Source organism: Osmerus eperlanus, chromosome 1 (genome assembly GCF_963692335.1).
Source record: "Osmerus eperlanus chromosome 1, fOsmEpe2.1, whole genome shotgun sequence".
In the NCBI taxonomy this organism is placed as follows: domain Eukaryota; kingdom Metazoa; phylum Chordata; class Actinopteri; order Osmeriformes; family Osmeridae; genus Osmerus; species Osmerus eperlanus.
Window position 1 is genome coordinate 9077501 of NC_085018.1, and position 24328 is coordinate 9101828.

Consider the following 24328-nt stretch of genomic DNA (forward strand, 5'->3'; position numbering starts at 1 on the left):
AGCAACATTGTAGCTAGCTAGCATGTGACGTAAAGGCCAACAGTCTGTGAAATGTAGCAAGGCTTGTCTTCTGCTACGATGGGTCAGTCTGTTGATAGGCTGTCTCCTTTGCTAGGTCATCATTACAGAGTTGGCAACTCGCAGCCATGACAGGCATTTGCAGCAATCCAATCAAATGCACTTTGATATGAACACCACAGCAGGATGAATGCTAGTTTGACCAAATAACTTTCCATATTTTCCATATCGAATCTGGCTCAACAAAAATAATGCCAAGTGCTTGCTTTTCTCCCCCAATAAATTCTGTTCAACGAACGAAACACTTTTGAAAAGCCGTATGACCATGTGAAACCCAATTGGATAAAATGGATGTCGCAACAAAATTCTACTGGACTCTGACTTCACAAAAAAACTATTAGACATCCACTATCTACAGGAACACAACTCTAAACTACATGGTTTCCTGTGAGCCTAAAGTTAAATCAGTTACATAACGTTATTTTCATGACCTGTCATGACAGGTATTATGTCATTCTTATGACAGCGCTAGGCAGTGTGTCAGCCTCTTTAAGTTGAGCACATCCATCTTGGTTGCTGACTGTAATATTACCCTGGCTTTGGGCCAACAGAATCTGTTCCCTGGGGTTTCTATGTAACCCAGCACACATATATGGGGCTCTACCTTCTACCCCAGAACTGCCTTTTAACCTAATATTAACCTGATGAACCTTATTTAATGGAGTATCCATCTTCATCCTATCCGTCTTGCAGTGATGAAGCCTTGCCACAAAACAATGCCTGACAAAAAACCTAAAGTTATCTTGGCCACGCTGTCTGTATAATTTACCTCCGTTCTCCAAATTAACCACAGCCGTCGTAAGACCCGGCAAGCAAGCTCTTCAAAAGTCACTTTACACCCCGCTTGGCACTACAATCACGACTGGAGACAGATTCTAGTCTACATTTTCTCTCTGTCTCTCTCCCTCTCCTTTTTCTGGTTCCCGGGGCTCTTGGTGGCCCGTGGGACTGGCCTGTCAAACTATGAGAAATTCCTGCTGGGCCCTCTCTGTTGGGTTTTTCCACTGTGCTCCCCTGGGGGTCCGGTGCACCACTTACCCGATGAAACAAAAATCAATGGCTTAATGATCCAAAACGGGTAATAGAATGAAAAAACGAAGCCCCTCTAAAACAACTAAATGTCTTTTGGCAAGGGCCGCTCTTGTCCTGTGCCTTTACCGAGTATGTGTGTGGGCGATGGGGGTTGGAAGGGGTCCGTGTGTGTGTACGTGTGTGTCTGCGTGCGTGTGTGAGCTCACCCTAGCTTAGTGGCGCAAAACATATTGATTTATCGATTGCCCGTTTCACCCCCTCGCCTTCTTTCTCTCTCTCTCTCTGTCTGTGGCCCCGTGCTGAGGCTCATGGGAGTTGAGACTGCAGCGGGGACCGCAGGGGGGGTCGAACGGAGAGTGGAGGAGGGAGGGAGGGGTCGCCCATCTCAAGAGTTGATCCACAAGCCTTTCAACCAAGGTCCCTACATCATCCAGATTTATGAACTTGGGTCATGACCAAATCAAAACCTTGACCTATCAGCAAGGGGGGCGATTTATAAGCGCCTTATAGCAGCTTGCACCTTCTTGGCAGGGGGATAGTTTTCTTATCCTCAGACCACTCCTCACGCACCCCTTCAGGAGTGCTGGGACAGGGGGCTTGGCTGTAATTTGTGATTAGAGGACAGGCTGTGGTTTATGATACACTAACTGAGAAGAGCTCGCCTTGGAGATCAGAAGACGGTCATTGTAGCTGCCTGTACAAAGCTGTGACCTGAGAAGGTCCATTGCAGAGGAGGGTGTGAGAGAGAGGGTGAGGGTCACACTTTTGTCCTTTGTAAAAGGCTTTGTTTTTGTTTTGTTTTTGTAGTTAGCGAAATAAAACTTAACGTTACAAGTGGGCACATTTCCTGTCCTTCATCCGCACCTCAAAATGACACCTCTTGACAAAACCCCTTGAATGTCTCCTTTAGACTCACAACATCTCAACGCAAAACTAAAACATGAGTCACCATTGATCCTCCCCCCCCCCCCCCCTCAAACCCACCGATTTCTTATGATTCATACAAGCGCATTCCCATGTTAGCTCACTGCCCCATCCTCAACCCAGTGCCTCCAGAAATTATGAAGACTATGAAATACAAGCCACCCCCCCCCCATTCCAGAGCACTTCATCTCACCATCCCAGGGAGACACAACACATGTAACATTTGCTGCTATTTTGTCCCATTTGCAGCGTGCACCCAAGCGTGCGACAAATAAACAAAACAGAATCGCCCACGACAGACAGAAATAATCAGGGCGAGCTAAAAGGGAGAGAGAAATCTGCCAGGACAGAACCCACCCCCGCCTCCTCCGCCAACCCCTCACCCGGCCAGAAAGAGGAGTGCCATTTTGACGCTATGTTGTGCATGAGGGAGTCAAAGAGCAATACTTTGTCACATACTTTCACAAAGGTTGGTAATGGTACCATGACCCTTTGCTCACAAAAAGCTTAGGTCAGGAGCACACTAGACCACACATTAAACAGCATGTTACAACCTTTTAATCAACCCCTTTAATGAATTAACCCTAACCCTAACCAACCCTAACCCTCCCATGACGCCATCGTACATCATTACGTCTGGTGTTAAAACAGTTGTCCCTAATGTGCTGTGATGTTACCCGGACTTTTCCTTCTTTCTGGTGGGCCCTTGTGCCACGCCAAATAATTTCCTCCAATCTCTCCTTCCACCACCCCTCCTCTGGGGGGGTTAAGGAGTCTGCCTGATTGGGGCTTGGCACGGCGTCTCGCCAACTGGCGCCAATACGCTTGCAAATTGGAAGACCTCTGATTGTGTTGATACCGGCCAAATCTCTCAAATTAAAATCACAATGCCTTAAACTCTGGGACACTGGTGACGCCCCACTCAAGGGAGACTGTCCTTGGCTCAAAATGTAGGAATAAAAAAACAAACCATCTCTTGTTTGAACAGAACAATTCCTATGTATCTATCAATTGTCTGTTCCTACTTTCAATTTGACATAGGTTCTTGCAGAGTAAAAACAAAGGAGTTACCATTTTATAGGTACAAGAGGTAAGATCTTTCAGTAAAATACTAAATGCTTTGTCCCTTATAAACATGCTGTGCAAGCTAATGAGGCCCTTTGAGATTTGTTTAGCAACACAGCTCAATGTCAATTTCGAATTTTGGAGAAGCCCGCTACTTTCCAGCCAGTTATGTTCCAGAAATCCTGTTGTAGCCAATCGCCTGTGACGAGGCTTGCCTTCCTCCGTGGCGTATTTTGTGAAACCACATCACACTTGAGCTGTAGTCAAGCACGTCATTTACAGCTCAAGACTACAGCTGTTTCTCTATTTGTATTTATGTTATAATGTGACTTATTGCAGCTTTAAGTAATGAGTCTGCAAGGGTGCGACTTTTGGCCTGATACCTGGTGGTCTGAGTTGTTGTCCCTGTTAGATATCACAGGCCCTTTTCTGTGTGTCAGGCCTGGCAAAAAAAACAGTCAACAGTTCAATGTCTGGGCTCTGGTAATCACTTTTAACAAGAGGTAGTTTTACCTGTTCATAAAGATTACAGTAAAGTTCAACTGAATCAAGTAAAGACGAATTCTGCAAAACCTGCTCACGGTCCTACCCACTCTGAACTGTAGAATTGAAGAAAAACATTGAGTTTGTAAACCTCAAACAAGAAACAGAATGATCTGAACCTCACAAAATTGTTGTTTCTTTGACGGGTTGAAGAATATCAGAATATTGTGTACATTTAACATTTGAAAATGTTTTTCAAGATCTGCAAAAAGGTGGGGAGACATCAAAGACTAGGCTCAGGGAGAGAGGGAACAACAAGACCAGGAGTGAAAGACAGAATGGCAAGGAGTATATAGAGACAGATAGAGAGAAAGGGGTGGGTGTTCACATAGAGGTAAGAACGACAGGAGAAAATAAAGCGCATGCTAATAAAGGAGAGCAGGAGACAAGGGGGGGGGGGGGAAATAAGGCGCTGTTTTCTTTTTCTCCTTTTTGATTCGATAAAAGAGAACCACCTTCATTTCAAGACAACTAATAGCGCAGATCTCTTTCATGTGAGAAACTTTGCACAGTCACAGGAATAAGACATAACATCATGAAAAAAGCAGGCTCCTACCACCCGCAGATTTCTTTACGATTATATATAAATGGAACATGCAATGATTTCGATCCTTGAAATAATGTCATTAGAATAAGCTATGATACGGTGTCAAGAGGAGTGCCCAATGGTATATTTCTTACATGTTCTACATATGATTTTCCCATGTAGTACAGTCAACATTTGCTTGAGTTTTCTATTTACCTGTGCCACAGACACAAGCACACACGCATACTTTGTTAAGGGCACCCTAAAATACCCCTCCACCCCCCCCCCCCCCCCCCCCACCCCCGCCACACACATCCACACACACTCTCTGTCTCTAACTCTAATAGGCCCTGGCCATGCTCCTGCTTGTCTCCCTCTCCTCCCTCCCCTTCTCTCCCCTCGCACTAATGAGGAGGGTAATTATGGCTAGGCCTGGCCATGGGGGAGGAGTCCTGCCTAGTCTAGCTTGGCCTGGTGCACCCTCCATAGATAGCCCAGGACTTCCCGTTCTCTCTCTCTCTCTCTGTCTCCTATCTCTCGCTCTTTCTCTCCCTCTTTTTCTCGATCTCTCTCAGCCAGACACAGACACACAGGCCCTACGCTTAATTAACCATGCCTCTGAGGGACAGAGAGAGAGAACAACACACTGAGATATGCATCAAGAGAGAGAGAGAGCGGAAGAGGGAAAGAGAGAGACAGAAAGAGTTGAGGGTGAGGGGGATGGGGATGGGAATGAGAGAGATTGTGAAAAGCAAAGTGATACGAACAATAGAGAACGCATTTTCGAGAAAGAGGAAGAAAAAGAAAGAGAAGCTTTGGAGGAAGATTTGGCGAGGGAGGTAAGATAGTGGGAGGTTTGCATAAGAAAACTGAGCAATGGGGGGGGGGGTGTAAGGCAAGGTGAGCAAAGGATAATTTGAACAAAAAAAGTATAAGAGAGGAAGAGACAAAAGAGAATTAAAAAGTGTCTTCAAAAGAGAGAAAGAGAGAGTGGGGGGATGGGACTACTATAGTACTGCATATGAAAATAATAGCAAAGTCGCGCCCATGAAACTGTGGAGTCAAAACACAGAGAAACCCAAGGAAGACAGATGGAGTCTGAGTGGGCAGTAGGCATCAATATCTACCCCCTTTAAACATTAGTAGGTAGGTAAGTAGTAGGTGACAAACTGTACAGTAGCACCTGCTTAAAACTTTGTACAGTAACTTCATAGTAATACCTGTAGCACCAACATTTTAGTTAAAACAATATGGTATATTTAGAAGAGTATGTCACAGACACTATAAGCAGATCTTTCCCTAAAGGATGTAGAAACAGTATTATTTGCAAAACACACATGGAGAAGCTGCACATAGTACCCATGCTACATTGTTATTGTCAAACACTACTTATTAAACAAAAATAGCATCACGTTTACCTACTCCCTACTCCCTGTGAGGCATATGCTGCAGTACACTAATAAACTTAGAGAGGTCTGACAATCCCCCAGATAGACTGATGCAGTCTGATACAAAAGTCAACTGGAACATTACTGGGGTTGTGGCATTACACGGTAGTACCATCTAAGTCCCATGTATGTTTGTACGCGGCTTACATAGTCACCATATGAAGCAAATGTTATTAAAAACATGCAGGTGTTGTCAGTTCGTGTCAGCTAGCATAAACACTAACGATGCACTCACTGCTTTTATATGAAACACCGTTTTAGTCAAAATTAATTAAATAAATAGGTAAATAAATATATAAATAAATATGGCTATGAAATAAACCCTTAAATAAAGAAAGATGGCAATAAATATATAAATATAGCATCGTATAATTATATAGCTGAATCAATTTACCTAAATACATAAATGTACTTATTTCTAAATTTCGTTTTTGTAAAGACGACATTTATTTATTTCATAAGACATTTATTTCCTATTGCCATATTTATTTACACTTTTATTGCCTAATGCCACATATATTTCCGAACACCACATTTATTTCTGTGCTGTATTTATTTCCAATCCTACATGCAAGCAAGAGGGGCGTGGTTATCTTCAGACCAAAGCAGCTGCATAAGATTGTATGATGCTATATTTATATATTTATTGCCATCTTTTTTTGATTTCAGGGTTTATTTCATAGCCATATTTATTTATGTATTTACCTATTTATTTATTTAATTTGGGCTAAAACGGCGTTCCATACTTTTTGTGCTCTGCGTGAACTTTATACACACGAGGATTCAAGGTGTAAGCTAACATTTTCTGCTAATTACAGTTAGCCACCAACATATTATAGTCCAACAAAGGAATGGGCTAACACGCAACAGCCTGCTAATTTGCCAGATTCAATGTTTTGAATAATAAAGCTTGCTCAACTAACAAGTGTTAATCTGTGAGCACATTATGGGCAACACAGTGGTTGGTTTCAGTCTGATAGATCTAATTACATGCAATAAGTTAGGATCTCGAGGATCCGTTTTTCAACGCCAAACTCGCTAGTGTGAGCAGAGATCCCATTTAATGAAAAATACGCGAATCTCAGTTCCGAACCCAACTTGTGATGGCTGGTGCCATATAATAGGTCACTTATTGGTGTAGCCAAGTCTAAAAATGTTCTATGCGTAAATACAAAATACTGTCCAACTATTCTGAAAATATAATTGATTTGATAAGCAAGGTGCTTGAGTATAAAGCAAACAGGATTAAGTAAATAATATTGTAGTTTGGGACTCAATAATTAAATGTGTTTTACCACAATTCTGGCGAGACTAAAAATCTTTGGAAAAGCAAGTAAATTATGAGAGGAAAAGTGGCGCAAAGAGTCATTGGGAAAAACTAAATGTGTTAAAAGGAATCAACAATTTTTGCAAAAAACATTGTTAATAGCATTGAACTCTGAGACTGCAGCTTTGTCTCAAAGAAAATGTCTAAAGTAATGACTTTTAAACATTTTTTAACACACAAAAGTGCAAGGTCAACATTGCTGTGGTACATAGAGAGATGACTAAAACAGAGATGAGACTCAATGTCATGTCGACATACACACTGCAGAGATAGTGTCCAGGGGGAGGCATTAAACTGTCGCACCCAGTTTATCCTTGGTGGCTGTACATACAGCCTGCGACTTCGCCTCAAAGAGATTTGTTTATCAGCTTCCCCCCCCCCCCCCCACCTCGCTCACAGAGCAAAGTTACATAAGCCCAGCATCTAAAAACCCAACCACGGCTGAAGAGATGAATTTTGTCAGACGGGGGAATAAATATGACGTCTTGGTTAAAGATGTAGAATCATGCTAAAAACAAACAACAAAAAAGAAGATATACAACCTCCAAGCAAACTATTTTGACCCACAAAAAGTGTGAGCACATCATTGATTCAACCTACTCTTTGAAAGATGAAAACAACTTTGCAAAGTTTAATTAAGGAATGGGAACATCTTCATAGAGAGTCAACTGCAATTTTCAACATCTGGGCTCCTTTGAAACCCCCGACAGCTTGCCTGCTGCTACCGACGTTGGCAGATATTCTCAATGGTCTGTCACATTAGTGGGAGACAGGCTGCACGAATGAATGAAAAGCATAGTTCCAGGACCCCAGCGTGTGAGAGAGAGAGAGACGGATATAAAGAGAGAGAAAAAAATAAGAGGAGGGATAGAGAGAAAGAGAGAGAGAGAAAGAGAGAGAGAGAAAGAGAGAGCGGGGAGCACTGAGTGCACAGAGCAGAGTGGCACAGAATAGCAGAGCCTGTTTAATTCATCACAACTGGCTTCAGAGAGAGTTGTAGTTTTAAACTTTAATGAAAAGAGCCCTAAAGTCATCATGTAACAAGATGAAGAGAAGAAAAATAACATAGATAACTCCCAGAGAGAGAAGGAAAGAGAGAGAGAGATACATTAGGGGTAAGATGCTCTGGCCAAGTATGTCTTTATTGTGTCCTCTGCACTCACTTTCTAACCACACACACACATAGGAGTTAAGTTAGGGACAGAACAAGCATGGATGAGAGGGGGGGGCAGAGACAACACTGGGCATGCATAGATCAGAACACGCAGGGGTCCCACCGCTCAGGGAAATGTACACACATACTCACACAGTGTGTCTAAACGTGTGATTATTATACAAATACCTCACCTAAACACCACGATGATCTGTGTGGTCTCTGTGTTAATCCCTAAGCTTTGGCCTAATGGTCTATAACTCCTGTGTTAGATGACAAACAGACATGACAAACCCAAATCTTTTTTGGTCATAAAATAAACATAGGGCCAAAGTGGTCAAATCAAAAAAACATTTAACATAAAACAAGATAGAAAACATGATTATTTTTCCAGTAAGGTTTGCAATTATTGCAGTAATCATAAGCATTGCGAAAATAATGTTATCCTTGCATTATTATGGAAAATGTTGGTTCCTCCTCCATCACTTTATGCCCCTGCCCCCCACAACTCATACAGCTAATATGTTTGATCTACAGTTCCTTATCTGGTCCTTCAGCCCAGTTCCTACCTTTCCCTTCTAGGGTGAAATAACAAAGTGGAACAAGGGAGAGCAGCCCCACTTTTTTCAGATGTCAGCTACAGTTAGACAAATGGCTTCATCTTACTCAGATATCCTTGTGTAAAAAAATAAAAGATATACTTAAGAACCTCTGCAATTTTTAATGCATCATTGGAATACTTTGAAGCTGCCTGCGTAGTGTGTAGTTGTGGTAAGCCGCCATCTGCTTCTGGTACTACCGCCTTTTTAAAATGTCTAGTGCAAGCAAACATGATCTTTATGCATCTAATCTCTTATTGCCCAGCAAGATGTGTTATCTTGTGTATTAGTGAATAACTGCTTGAACAACAGTTTTGCCCAACACAAAATGGTTCATAGGGATTCATGTGCTAAGGGCTAGCAAACAGTACAGAGTAAAATGTTCAGCTCTCCACCCGCTACCCATTTGCAAGGCAATGCTAACCCATGCAATTTTTAAACCCCGCATCACAAATAAACACGGCTTTAAAATGACAACGCGCTTACAAACTGTCCTGGATCCTTTGCCCTTTAGAATGAAAGAAAAAAAAAGTTAGCTCATGTCTTAGCCATCTTTCCAAAAATGCTAATATTCTATTTTTCAGTCAGTGGGGAATTCATTTGTCTGTTTAATTCCGCAGGTGCCCTTAACGCACCGATCAACAACAGGCGGCTCGCCGCGAACAGGCCACACCATCTGTCTACGGAGCACCAGTCGCCACTGAGTCATTGCTCTTTGCCACCGCGTGCTAAGATTCCATTAGGAAACCCCGGGTCCATGCATCCTCGGCCATCATTTATTTGGCAAAGGCAATTAGGAAGCCCCCCCAAAAGACACCATGTGAGGTGGGACCCGAGTCTCCTATCTTAATCACTTGTAGTAATTAGTTTCTCTGAGCTGTATCATTAGGTATCAGCTCCGGCGCAGCCAGATCGTGTTGGCGAAGACAAGAGTAGGGAGTGAGAAAAAAAGGGCTAAATCATCACAATAACAGGAGAATCTGGCCGATGCGGGTACCTGTCCAGAAACGTTACAAGGTTGTCCCGTGAGAGGCGAAATCCATCAAAGTGATTTTTCCTCCCTCTGCCCATCCTCCTCCACCCCCCCCGCCCCATCTTCTTTGCAACGTAATCATTTTCTTCTCATAGGGTGTGACATTCATAAAGGATGCTGTTGCAGGTACCATGTCTTGGCAAAGTTTTGGGGCACGTGGGGGATGTTGGGGGCCTCAGAAGTGTGCTCACAGTGTGTGCGGGGGGATTGTGGGGGGTGGGGGGGGAGTGGCAGAGTCCTGTTCCTTGTTCTACTCCCTCATCTTCATTTTTTACCTGCTTGCTTACTTTCCGAGCATCCCTCAATTGACCGGGTATTCTGCTTCATTTCTCTATGCTTTCATGGATGAAAGTCTTGTTTGAAATACTACTTAGTCTCTGCCATGCATACTCTCACGACCTCCCTGTTGCTTTAATCTATTCCCATCTTTGATTTACCTCAACTGAATAGGCAGCAAGAAACATTAGTACCAAGTACCATTAGCATTAGCATGATACCTTTTGAAGAAATATGTTAACCTTTTCATGTTCCTGTTAAATTTGCCTGAAAACGCCTAAACAGCATACCCAAAGTAAATTGGAAGCTGTTCTTGAACCATTTGGAGTACATGCATGTAAATGATCTCTTTTGAAAGCTGACACTCTGAAGTTATGTCCCCTGTTGTCAGGACCCCTGTCAGTCCTTCTAGTGTTGAGTAATAGAAGCTTGAACACAAGGAAAGTGAAAATTTCTATTTCCGCCTAGATTTTGTTTTGAAAACAGAGGCCTGAAGAGGCCTAGAGGTGGTAGGTATTATCTGGAAGACTAAATTGGACCACAGGTTGAAGCCTTACCCAATTCAAATCAAAAGTCAAACATAATACCACAATATATTCATATTTGACACATGTTTTTATAAGAGTACATCCAGGAATTTTCTAAAAGGGTCTTTTGGAGACTCCAAAATGACCCTTTGTAACCAAGGTCAAGGTCAAATAAAAAGGTATTATTTTTCATAATTGTTATCTCTAATGAAAGGTGGTACTTAGAACTATCATATATAATAGCTAAATCCCTAATTAGTAATACTGAAACACAAAAACTGAAGCATGAACACATTGGAGTGCTTTATCTGATTCCAAGGATTGGCGCACAAAGAACACTGATTCTGTCAACCATATTGCGCAATCGACTGTTATTTTGAAGGCTCCACAGACGCATACAAATGAGGTATTGGCATTTTCAGCTAGCTGTCAGCTACAAGGCTAACAAGCTAATTTCAGAGCCAGTCGAAGCCAGTTCGAGAAATTTGTTTAGAACGAGTGTGGGGGGGGGGGGGGGGGGGTGCGGGCGGGGGGGGGGGCAGGACGCACAGACCTAGTTGGCTTTAGAGGGCTGTCAACGGGGCATGGAAGCTCCTATTGGGTCGAACAAGGTGTCAATCAAAAGGGGAGGGTTCAACGGACATTTTGATACCTTCATTTTGTAAATACTCCGTTGCTAACCGGAGAAAATAACACTTTTATGTGAACAAGTTGTTTCTTCCGTCGGCTAACTTGCATAATGAAACAAAGGATAATGGCTATTCATGAACGTAAAACATTGTATTTGGACGAATTACTTTACATGGTTAGATACTTTGAACCCTTGGGACTTACGCAGATCAAGTTTTGATGGCATGATTTGCACACCTGGACCTATTTGAACAACTTAGGGTGAGTACAACTTTTTTCTTTGGCATTGTTGAAGGAATGTTCACCGGAAAAAGACGTTGACTTTGCTTGCTATTGCGACTTGATCTTGAATTGGTTTATTTCAATGGAAGCACAAGAATCGTAGCTTTCCAACGATGTATAACATGTGTAGCGTCTAAAAAATATATTTGTTAGAATTTAGTGCGTCGTAACTGAGGGAGGGGGAGGCAGCATTTTTGTCTCGCGGGCGAAACAGGAGCGTAAACAGGAGGGCAAAGATCAAAATTACCACCCCCTGCAACATGATGACAAGCGTGTATCTGATCCTTTGAAAGTGAGACTGACAGGCTAACAAGGCCTGTCAGTCAATCCTGCTCAATGCTACATGCTAATGTCTGAGAAAAGCGAACTCAGTTAATCTTTGGAATCTTTAAAAATGTATAAGCAGCTGTTTCGTTTGTTCACTCGCCAGGCCTGTGTTTGGAATCATTAGAGGTAAGTTAAGCAATAGCTAAACGTTCTTGTGATGTTTGAGTCTCTACATGTTATCCATGGCTTGCTAATGTGCGAACATCTTTGACCAACCATGTTTTTTTTTTAAACTGCCTTCTGCTACTAATGGTTGGCTGTTTCCCCTCCCCTTGACTGAATTCTGTCTCAACAATGTACCCAAACGATGACTATACCGGTACCCTGGCCCAGTGCTTGTCATGGCATTTGACCAAGTACAAACAAAGAGAAGAAGAGGAGGAATGGGAGAGATGAAAAAAGCGAATGCCTTCTGACAAGTTTGTGGCGCATTTGGTTCAGACAGCGTGATTCCCCGTGGATCTGAGAGTGTGGTGGATAGAGAACTCTGTCAGAGCAATTGTTCCTCCGTGTGGAAAGGTGACAAAAAGAGAAGTGCGAGAGAGTCTGCCGACAGGGGTAGGGGTGGGGGTGGGGGACTGGCAGGAGAATGGGAGAGACAGGATAAAAGAGAAAGGTATAGATTATAGGCGGCTAGGGGGCTAGATGAGATGAATATGGAGGGAATAAATGAGGTTCCAGCACTTTCTGAAAGACCAGAAATACAGTAGCAATGCATTCTTACATGAACACAAGGGGAAGAATGGCTGCACCAGGCAACATTACTAGAAAGATCTGTCTTTTCATTACTCTCTCATGAATACACAGACAAATGCGTGCACACACAGAAACACACACACAACTGTCAAGTCTGTTATATAGAGTAGTTGCTCCCAGCAATGAAACAGTGAAGGCACATTGAGCAAAGTCTGTAGACTCACACACACCAGTATTAATTTCATCAACAAGAACAATGATGAATACATGTCACCCTATTTTCCATAACAATAAATTATAGAAAAACATGGACATGAACTTAATGCCACATACATGACAATGCCTGACATACAACTTGTTTTCTTTGTATTAAAACACTGTACTTCAAGGATGTTTGTTGACTAGTATTAGCTAAAACAAGTAAAGCAAAGATAAAAGCATTTTTGTCAAGACTGAGACAACAATCTGAAATCGCTGCCAAAATTAACACTGACACAAACTCACTCACTCACACTTTCTTACACAACCAAAGACACACAAACTTAATCCGCTCTTTTGTAGACACACACACACACGCGCAAACACACACAACCCCTGCCAGAGTGTAGGGAGGGACAGAACGTTCTGAGTTACTGCACAGCGGAGACACTCTCCACAGCAGCATAGAGAGTCCATAAACTATGATGGATGGGCTATCATCATTTACCTCCTTGGTGACTTTTCAACAGTGTCACACCCCGCGAAGCACATGCAATACAGTAGGTGAGCTGCATCAAACAGATTGAGCAGAAAGCAGAGGAATCGAGAACAGCATTGCGGTTAAAATAATACTATAAAGAGTGGGAAGGGATTGAACGAGAGAAAAAGAGAGAGAAAGGGCGAGGGAACATCATTTGACATATGCCTGACTAAACTGTAACGCACCCATGTGCACACACACACACACAAGCCTTAATCAAATCAAAATGGGACCATCTCTGGCCCCTTCACTTTCCTGCATCTCTCGATGGCACCAACACACACACACACACCGACACAAGCACTGGATGTATGTAGAGCATGCAAAATCTACTGTCTCCTCCACTCTCCTCTCTGCCAATGCTGAGACAATGTGAGAGAAAAAGGAGAGGGAGGGACAGCCAGAAAGAGAGAGGTAGACATGCTCAGAGAGAAAGGGAGAGAGAGAGGAGGCCCAATGCAGAAGGATGACACAGCGATAGTTTGTGTGACAAAAAGAGAGAAGAGAAGAGAGTGAAATTAACTATGGGTCTAGGCAATAGGAAAAAAGATAGGCGTTCACTTGAGAACAGGCAAAAAAATTCAGAGAGAGTGCGGAACCAAAGAGAAATGGCCAGCAGTACAAATTCAGATAAAAAACATTTGATTGTCCTTTTTCACCCTCGGGAGTGGAAAGTAAACCACCTATTACCGTGTATTTTCCCCATGGGAGACGTGGAATTGGGGCACACACCAGGGTGAAATGGAAAACTGAGTTAGGGTCAGGATTCCTTCATTTCCCTTGGTAGATACTACCCCTCAATATAGTGTGTGTCTTATCAATTGTGATAGTAAACTTATTGTATCACACCAGTTTAGCAGTCTGTATGATATTTACAAGTCTGGATTTACCATTTGCTGATAATGTTGGACTGAAAGCTGCTGTTGACAAGCTACCCTCTTACTAATGCTTTGCAAGTGTAAGTGATAAAAAACGCCCACCCACACACCCCGAGCTAGCTTTTAGGAGGGTGCTGGAGTTCACGTTGCGGTGTGGGAGAGCTCAGGAGGAAGCAATTCTGATGGGCGCCGTGACAACCCCTGTGACAGTGTTGCCGTGACCCGGATCACACAGCTGAGCACAGCTCAACCAGCTGGGGTCGCTGTGGTGTGTAGGACTGAGTTTAGGGGGGTGAGTGTAACTGAGTTGAATTGGTTACAGTCACTCCTCAGTATAAATCCCTCCCCACCCACCCACGCCATCAAATAGCTAGCTTTTCAGTGGCTTAGCTGGTTTACACCTGGTGTTTGCAGAGGGTGTAGTTGCGGTAGTAGTGCCCGAGTTTGCATCCCGGTGTGGGAGGAAGCTAAACTACACTCTAGGATCTATTGTACTGTGTTGAAAAGGAATCGCCACCTACTTCATTGCATTGTCCTTTTCTTGCTAGCCTATTTACTTCAGTATTCTGACAGGCAGGATTGGAACTAGCTGCTGGTAGAGCACAACTTGCAGAGCCAAGGCACTGGCCGTCACATCGCCAGAACAGTGGAGCTGAAACAGATAGCGGCACTTGCCATTCCAATCATGAAAAAATGAATGTGAAGAATGCAATGATATCACACTTAATATTTGACATTTCTTTCCACCTGCCCTCATAGCCCTAAAGTACACCATTTTGATCTTGCATTTACAGAGGTTTGTCAGGTTTGGGAAAAAAAAGGTTTCAGAATAAAATCCAAGAAGCTGCTTCTAACGACTGTGTCAGTCAGTAGAAGCAGTCATCGGTGTTAGGTTCATCCCTTTTCATACAGTGTAGCTTGAATAATACAAACACCAATAAAGAATATCCGTGCATGACTGGGAAACGGTGGAAAAACAACATCACTGCTGCCTGCACCGGGACCTAAAAAAAGATACAGTTTCTCCTGCCTGCACACCCTGAGCGAGAGAGAGAGAGACAGTGAGAGAGAGAGAGAGAGAGAGAGAGAGAGAGAGAGAGAGAGAGAGAGAGAGAGAGAGAGAGAGAGAGAGAGAGAGAGAGAGAGAGAGAGAGAGAGAGAGAGAGAGAGAGAGAGAGAGAGAGAGAGAGAGAGAGAGAGAGCATGCAGTCCGCATCCCTGGACAGCGCCTATTGATCGCCCACCCGGCACACATCACCACAACTTTCACAAACTGCTATTGAGAAGTGACCTGTAATGCAATTACTGCCCAATCCGGGACCTCGGCCGCCATCAATTATTAAAAGCTGCCCGGGCCGTGGCCCACCATTCCGCCTGCGCTGGCCGCGTTGTCATTATCACGTCCGCCTGACGGACGCTGCCCAGCTGTTGCCAGACCATGAATACGATTCTTCCTCTGACCTCCCCCTCCTTCCCCACCCCTTATAAAATGTATTACATGATATGGCAAACTAAGGAAATTGGAATGACCGTGTTACATATTCTGCTAGCATCTTCCCTATGTTGAAGGTGAGGAGATACAGGAATATGAGGCTGGCTTTTCCAAACTGTGTGTTGTTTGCTTCTTGGTGTGTCTTTCTAGCGTAGGGTAGGCCTGTAGGCACGCGTGACATGGATATGACAGCTGACACTGAGGTGCATACCTACCGTAAGGAAAACCTTGACTACCTAAGTCCAGTAAGTAATGCAGTCCAATGCCGATACATGTCTGGACTGGATGGACCACCCATTGGGTTCATTTGTGTCCTCTGACAGCAGTGGAATATCTATGAGGTCTTCGTCTGACCTCAACACAACAGCTAGTGACAGAAACCATACCGACTTCATGTACAACGCAATGTGCTCTCTCTACCTACCCTTAACCGAGTCTATGCCCTATAGACTCCCACTCACAAGACCCAAACCCCACCTCATCTGAAGAGCCAGGCAGTTATTGACCAATGAGACGACTTATTGAGAAAAGCTGTCATGAAAGTGGGTCGTGGTTCCCAATCAATGCCATGGATTTCTGGACCGAGGCGTTATCTCTTTCCGGAGGCAAAAAATAAATAAACGAAAAGAGATGGACACAAATCAGTGAGGATGATGACCTTTACCTTCTAATTTATCTTCCTCTCTGCCCTCCCACCTTCACTTATATCTCTTTCTCTTTTTTCCATAATCTACTTTCTGCTTTCCTAGTGGTTGTTTGTCCCTGGGCTGAACCGGGTTGACAGAGATGGCTGTGTTTGTATATGTGTGTGTTGTGTGTGTGTGTTGTGTGTGTGTGTGTGTGTCGGTGTGTGTGTGTGTGTCGGTGTGTGCACGTAAGCCGGTGTGTGAATGCACTCTGATATGATGCATCGATTCACAAGGCTCTATATTTTCTCATCTGGCCCGCGGTTTGTGCTATTACATTGTGAGTCGATCTGCTGTACTTCTGAATGTGTGTGTGTGTGAGAGAGAGAGTTGTATGCTGTTTATGCAATGTGGTGAGGCTGGAGTGTATAATATAACTGTTCCTTTACAGTTTATGTGAGATATGAGAAAAGGTTTGTTAGTCAGTTTGTTGAAAGTGGGAAGAAATGCATTGGTTGGAGAAATGTTATATGTTTTTTTTTTTGTGTGTGTTCCTGTCGCCGTGTGTGTCTTGGGTGTATTTCTATGTCCGTCTGTGTGCCTGATATCTATTTATGAATAAGCTGGTACGGCTTTATTTTCATGTCTGGGTTCAAATGCTGTCATACATTTCCCTCCCTGCGGTTGACTGTATGCGAGTACTCACGGCTTGGTGTGTATTGCCAGTATATGGGTGTTGTGTGTGTGTGTGTGTGTTGATGACGCTGAGCGAGACCTTGTGTGTGTACACATACACAGAGTACAGGCAACACCCCCCCTTCCCCAGCCAACTACTCCCCCCTCCTCCTGCTAGGAAGGCCCTCTGCTAGAATCAATAGAACCTTTTTGATGCATCATGCTGGTTGTGAGAGTCTGAAACTGGAGAAGGGATCATAAAATATGGCGTCCAGTGGCCAGTGCCCGGGAAAATGCCCCCCCCCCCCTCCCCCTGCCCTAATCTACCCCAAGATGAATCCCCTTAATAGACACACCAGATGAATAAAATAAAGCACAACTATAATGTCTATATCTGCCATTGTCTTGACCTCTGGCTAAGTTCGTTTTCTACTAAGTGGGAGCTTTGTAAAGAACCCTGGCCCTTCTGTGAAGGTTGACTCAAGACTCAAGGGTGAGCTCTAGCTACACTTGAAATGACAAAAAAAGCAACAACTCCTTATCACGCCCACAGCCACCAATTACCCATTAATTCTCCAGAACACTTTAGACGTATATACGTATATAAGCTTTTAACTATATTTTGGCATTCACATTAACACATCATTTCTCACCGGCATCCTTAATTTGCACTTTTTTGTATGCCAACACCTCCGTGGCTTTTAGCTCAGTAAAAAAAAACAACAAAAAAAACACCCTCATTCAACAAGGCCACCCCCCCCCCCCCACCCCCCAAGTGTGCAGTCACCTGAGCACCAATTGAAGGAGCCCTGATTGCTCTAAAACTTTTGAGCGAGAGAGAAAGAGAGACAGAGAAAAGGGGGGGGGGGGCGGGGGTTGAAGAAGAAGTATAAGAAATGCCCGATGCCATTCCTAGTGGAGTGGAAAGAACCTTTGTGAGTTTCTTGTGAGGGTTGGGTTGGTTAGGGGCTGGGGGGGATAGGGGGGATAGGGGGCAGGGGCGGTGTTGGACGAGGCCAGGATAGATGAAGGAGAGGGATGGGAACAGAGGAGGGGCGCACCTTACGCTGCAAATAACGCGTCCCCCTGCATTTCTCGTCTTTGGCGCCAAGTCCCCCTTACCCTCCCTAATGAACTCATTTGTTCGCCTTTTCCCCCGTTTCACCTCTAATAGCGTTCAGAACCCCTCCCCTCTCCCCCCCCCCCGACACACACACCCCCCCCTAACACTCACACCCCATACTGTATCTTTCCTGCCTCAGGCTTTGTTGAGCATCTAGGTCCGTGTTGTCGAATTATGGAACTGTTCCTCTCTTTTCTCTACTTAACGCTCAAAGTTTGTTAAGTAAAATCCCCTGGACGTTAATCAAAAAGGATTCCACTATACCGCCATCAAGGCAGCTAATTAGCATTGCTAGTTAAACTATGGCGAAGGGTAGTGACTTCCTGTGAATTCATTAGTTACGGGTGCCTTGCTGCTACAATGGTAATGGCTCAAGGGCCGTTTGCATCGGCGCACAAAATATTTTTTTTTTACACGTATGGACGGCAGCCTTTACATTTATAAAACTGCGTTCTTGCGTAGTTTTTTGAAGAGCAAGTCTCACGACTACAGTAGCACATTCCCTGTGAACGTGAATTTGCAGCACTCTCGTTTTGGTTTCTAATCTCTTTATCTGGCTGGCCACGTCATTCTACTAAGTCGGAAGTATAAAAAGGATGGAGGGGGGCGTAGGGGGGGGGCAGGGGGGGTTGGAAGGAGGCAAGACCACCATTCCACACTCCTCCGCTCTCCCCCGCTGCACGTCTGTGATGTCATAATCACTCACATCAAAGGCTTTCAGCTCAACACGGCGACTGTCAGCCTCCCTGGAGGCGTCATTAAAACGAACAGACCGAACAGAGCAAGCCCTGACAGAGACACATCAAAACTCCAGCAAATAAACACACACACACACACAGCTAAAACAATGTTTAAAGGTCTTGTGACCTCGTCATGTTGAATGAGGAAAAAGGATGGATGTGCTATTCGGAATGAGTGAAACTGTGTGTGTGGATATGCCGCATACATGCATGGACGTAGTGTGTTGCCCATGACATATATCAGCGACGTGCAGGTAGGCTGTCAGCAATGGCATGTGCTAGAGCATCAGTACAAGGATGCATGCATGCACCCGCCCACACACATGCACTCAGCTTCACACAGGCAAACACACACACACAGACAGAGATAGAAGAACTATAAATAGGCCAGCTTTGATGTGATGTTGTGCGGTTTCTCCCTGTGGGTTTGTGTGACTGTCAGAGGGAGAATGAAAAGGGGGGGGGGAGGGAGTGGGAGTAAAGGGAGTGGGGGGTGGGGAGGAGCAAAAAGTGGAAGTAAAAGGGGAAGGTGGGGGGGGGGGCGGTGTGTGTACATGTGCGGGGGTTGTACACAATTCATGTCAAGTAAGTGAAAAATGATGACGTACGTGGCCTGCTTGTGGGTAAAAGAAAATATTTATGCACCCCTGTGTATTTGTATCCCTGTGTGTATGTGTGTGTGTGTGTGTGTGTGCATGGGTGTGTGTGCAGTTTGTCATGTATGCACACAGTATGAGAAGGGTGATCTGTAAGAGTGTGAGCACTCACCCCTGGCAGTGTCTTCTGCTCGTGAAGGGCGTTCTGAGCTTTCAGGGCCGACTCTCTGGCACAATAGGTGAGGAAGGCACAGCCTAGCGAAGAGAGGGAGACAACAGGAGGGAGGAAGAGGGAGAGACAGAGATAATGACATTAGAAGTCTGGGTGCAGATAGGGGAGACAGCAGTGGGAGGAGTAAACCCACTCAAAACCATCAGGGGGAAGAGCCAAAAACAACACACACACACACACACACACACAGAGTGGTCCCGGGGGTAAGATGTGTGCACGCGCAAACACACAAACACACAGCCAGCCTGCAGCCATAACTCTGAAACGCTGCCTACATGGCCACTCTGGGAGTGTGCCTGTGTGTGTGTGTGAGAGAGAGAGAGGGAGAGAAAGAGAGAGAGAGGGAGAGAGAGAGAATGAGAGAGAGACAGAGACAGAGAGAGATAATGAGAGAGAGAGAGAGAGAGAGAGAGAGAGAGAGAGAGAGAGAGAGAGAGAGAGAGAGAGAGAGAGAGAGAGAGAGAATGAGAGAGAGACTGAAAAGGAGAGCAAATGTGTGCTTGTGAATCTTAAAAAAACTGTAAAACATCAACCTTTTGCTTCGCCCTCACACAACCCATGTGCAAAGCTTCCTCCCCCCCCCCCCCCCCCCCCTGTTCACACCGTCATTGCCGGTGCCCATGTATACCCAACGAGAAACCAGGTGACACTGATTTGTGAACGTGCGGGGGCCTCCTTACCCAAAACACGTCAAATCTGATGGAGCTTCCTCCCTGACAGTCTCGTAACACATATCCACTCGTCCATCGCCATCCTCAGTTTGCTGTGACAAGTCAGACATTTTCCCTGACAGCCGTCTTCCTGGCCTCCCTCCCTCCCTGTCTCTCGATCGCTTTTTCTTTCTCTCTCTCTCGCTCTCTCACTCTCTCTCTCTCTTGCTCTCCAATCCATGGCTACCCATAACCCACGTTTTCCCAGACGTGAGTGAGTGAAGACAACGTACATGTTTCAGTTTGATTAATCCACTTAAACTGTTCATATGCGAATATAATCGAAATCACTTGTGCATGTCCATAGTGCTGAACACCAATTGTAGCACCACACAGCGCACTACCACTAAGTGAGTAAAACAAACGTATACAGTCTACACTGTAAAAGTGACTGCGTAGCTGATGGGAAGTTGGCTCAATGTAGATCTGGATAAATAAAATACTGTATGAAATGAAATCCCGATGACTTGCCATTTGTTAGTGCAGTTGTGCTGCAGTATTTGGGTAGTTTGCCAGGCTGAAGCTTAGCATCTCATCAATAAATGCAATAAACAACTATAAATGGGTCTGGGGCCTACCTCAAATATAACCAGAGATCTTAAGAGCATTTGAAAGATTTAAATATTGAGTTAGCATTAAAGCGCTGTGGAGACTGTTGTGAATATTCATTCAGGATTAGTCCATGTGTTACTGTGGCACTTGGGCCTTGGGATCCATTTAAAGTGATGTACATGTCAACAAAATGTTCTAAGCCTGCTTAGAAGAAAAAGACAAAAACAAGCGGAACACAAAGAAATACTTATATTTATTGAAAACAAATGGACTTAACTGTTTTGGGAATGAGACCATAAAACATTGTAAGGTAAGATAGGGTTCACAGACATCAATATAGTTTCTTACACAGACGTTGGGACTAACATTGGGCTCTTTTTCTCCGCAACCTGTTTCCTAGTGTTCCAGTCTCAGAAAATAACCACGGTCTTATAAATAAGTCAAGCTCATTCTATATTAAACTCCCAAGTTGTTTCCCCAAACAGACTAAACCTAACCAAATACAGTTTCCTGACCAAATTCACGGCATAAAAAACTACTAAAACAAGTTTGATAATACCTTTGAAAAGATCCCTTGAGAAGGTAACAAACAGAACTGGACCTAAACCCTTCAGCAGTCCACAGAATAACCGACTACAGTCTAGAGGCTGTTTGCCTAACTGGGCATGGCGGTTTGACTTGAGCAACATGTATGTACATTAGGTACACCTATCCTGCCTCGCAGGCTTTGCCTTTCTCCTCTGTGCCTCTGTGTCTTTAACCCAGGGCCGGCCTGATAGTGGGACACTGGGGAGCTCCTGTTGGTGTTTTTAATTAACGCTCCTCTCATTAGCCGGAGTGAGGGCTCGACGTTGACAGCTTGGCTACCTCCTGCGAGGGGCTTGTCGTGTTCCGGAACATGCCAGCATCTCCCACGGGACATGTGTGCAGGGCAGAGAGAGACACACACACACACGAACGCACTCGCACACACGCAGGCACCGCTTCATGCGCAAAAACGTTGACAGGGACGTGCACTTGTTGTGTATGTAAGCGCGCGCACACGCTAACACACACACAAAAATCATCTGATTCATCGCTACTTCCATTGCTCTGCTCTCGCAGAATCGGGCTGTCGCCAGCATCTGACTAAAACACATATTGGTTCAGGAACAGTCGATAAGCTGTTGTTTCTGCTGTCAATGTTGCCAATTTACTTTCCAATTGCTTCAATTTTAAATCAACAGTGGCACAGAGAGGTTGGAGAAAGAAAGTGATCGAGAGAGAGCGACAGAGAGAAAGAAAGTGAGAGAGAGAGAGAGAGAGAGAGAGGAGATAAGGGCAAGAGCAAAGGAGCAAAAGAAAGCGGGGGTGGAGGAGGACGAGGTAGCACAGAGAAGAAGGAGGCCGGGCGAGGAAGGGAGTGCGATAGAGGGAGGAGGAGCAGCAGGAGGAGGAGGAGGAGAGAGAGGAAACGCAGATAAGATCACCTAGCTTCTGTGAACACCATCCCCCTGTGTCCTACACTCGTCTCTTATCACAATGACTGCAGACACCCTAAAGGGACACACACCCACCGAGAAGAGAGGCAGAGATAGAGAAAGATGGAAAGAGAGGGAGGGAGGGAGAAAAGGAGAGCGAGGGGCAGAGAGAGGGTGAGAGAAAGTAACAAGGGACGAGAAGAGACGAGAAGAGACAGCGAGGACTGAGGGAGGGGTGAGTAGAGAAGACCCACTTCACTTTCTGATGCTGATGATCATTGTGCCTCATTGAAGATAGCTGTAAGAGACGACACTGAATGGAGACAATGTGCTAGTGCTCTCAACAGAAATGAAACCACCTAATAGACCACTAAGAACTTCTTGAAAGGAAAATAAATCAATTTCCAATCACCTTTTTTCCAACTTTGAGGTAGTATGAGAATCCTTAAGAACACAACCTGTGTCTGTGTGTGCCCTCATGGCCCAACATGTACTGCATAAGAGGCCAACAATAACATGCTATGAACGACAAAGGGGCAGAAGTAACAAAAATTGCTTCCAGTAAACGTTAAGTGTCAATCCATTTTTCAGTTCTCATCCCCTTTTCCCCCTCGATTTTTGAATTCACATTCATTTTCGTCACCTCCATTTTTAGCAATACATTTTGGTTACTTAGCTGGTCAAAAGGACAAAAGCGATGGCAACTTGTCAAAGCAAAGGCATCAATCCAACATCGTTTCGTCATGAAGTCCACTTTATGTGTAATAATTATAACCATAACAGATGCCAAACACAGCTGCAAGGATTGATTCCACATAATGGAACAATCATTATAACTAATAATCATGATCATAAACCATTATGTGTTAGCATGACGGGAAGAGTGCTAAAAACATCAGACACTTTTTGGCTCCTAAAACCATCAACTCAGTGTTTGAGTTCTACAGGTTCACAACCTGAATCACAATAATTACTAAAGTCATCCTATGTCAAGTAAATTCTCCTAGTCACAACTGCATTTGTTATATCACTGTCCAATTTGCTAGAACCATTCAAGGCTAGCAGAACGAGTTTGCATAAGGGGCTCATACAATGAAACATTGTGAGAGAAAACCTCATAGGTCCTAATTATTGTTTCTTCCATCTTATTCAAAGATCATAAAAACTGGAAATAAAAAGCATTAAGGGAAGAAAAGCTCCCAGTGATCCCTTTTTGAATATTTCAGAACATTCTATGGAGAGCCCCTCCAAAAGTTAAATGGAGTTAAAACTTTGTATCTATTCACAGGGGGAAACCTATAAGCTACACTTTTGAGTACTTAGAACTCTTCCTTGGGAAACTTTACCTTTACCAAACTTTGTATAAGGCTGTCCAAAATCAGTTAGTCCATAGAGATCGATGTTTCTCACCTCTCTTCTTTGTTAGCATTTATCTGTACCTGAAAGGTATGACCAAGGACAGCCTTCGTTCGATACACAGACAATGTTTTTCATTTTAAAGATTGACCTTAAAACATGGAAAACCTGACTGGATTTTTGGATCGTTCAGGCTTAAAAGAATCCCTTTTAACCCGATAAAAGGAAAATTTCAGGTATGTTTGTGAAAAGAAATGTGTTAAAGCCTTGACATTTTTATTATACTTGTGGAGCATGAAGAAAGAGATGATAAACTATTCTACTTAACAGTATTTGAGTGACAGTGCTGCTGCTTTTATTTAATATATTTATATTCTCCACTAATAATTGCTAAATATTTTATTGTTTGGATACTGAATATTTCTAAGGAAGAACACTTAGGGAAATGGAAAATAGTAAAGTAAAAATAATTCAAAAAGATTATTGTCAAACCATGGAGGTATTGTGACTTTAATCGGTTGAAAGGATGTGACACCTAAAATGGCCCTCCACATATCATCTCCGATGGCAACAGCTGTGACGTTATGACTCTTTGATGGCAAATATTGCGTAAAACAGAAAACGAGGAACCAAAGCCACACGAAGAAGCAAAAACACCCTCGTCTGAATCATCACTGAAAAGA

The 24328-nt window shown here is 44.0% G+C and overlaps 1 protein-coding gene across 13 annotated transcripts in view; it reads right to left on the reverse strand.

Moving 5' to 3' along the window:
* celf4 (CUGBP, Elav-like family member 4) overlaps positions 1-24328 on the reverse strand; it is a 68786-nt gene that overhangs the window by 26461 nt on the left and 17997 nt on the right. For all 13 annotated transcript variants that reach the window (XM_062457914.1, XM_062457862.1, XM_062457834.1 and 10 more), the window contains exon 2: positions 19508-19590. In XM_062457914.1, the coding sequence (XP_062313898.1) occupies positions 19508-19590 (83 nt within the window). The remainder of the gene's footprint in view (positions 1-19507; positions 19591-24328) is intronic.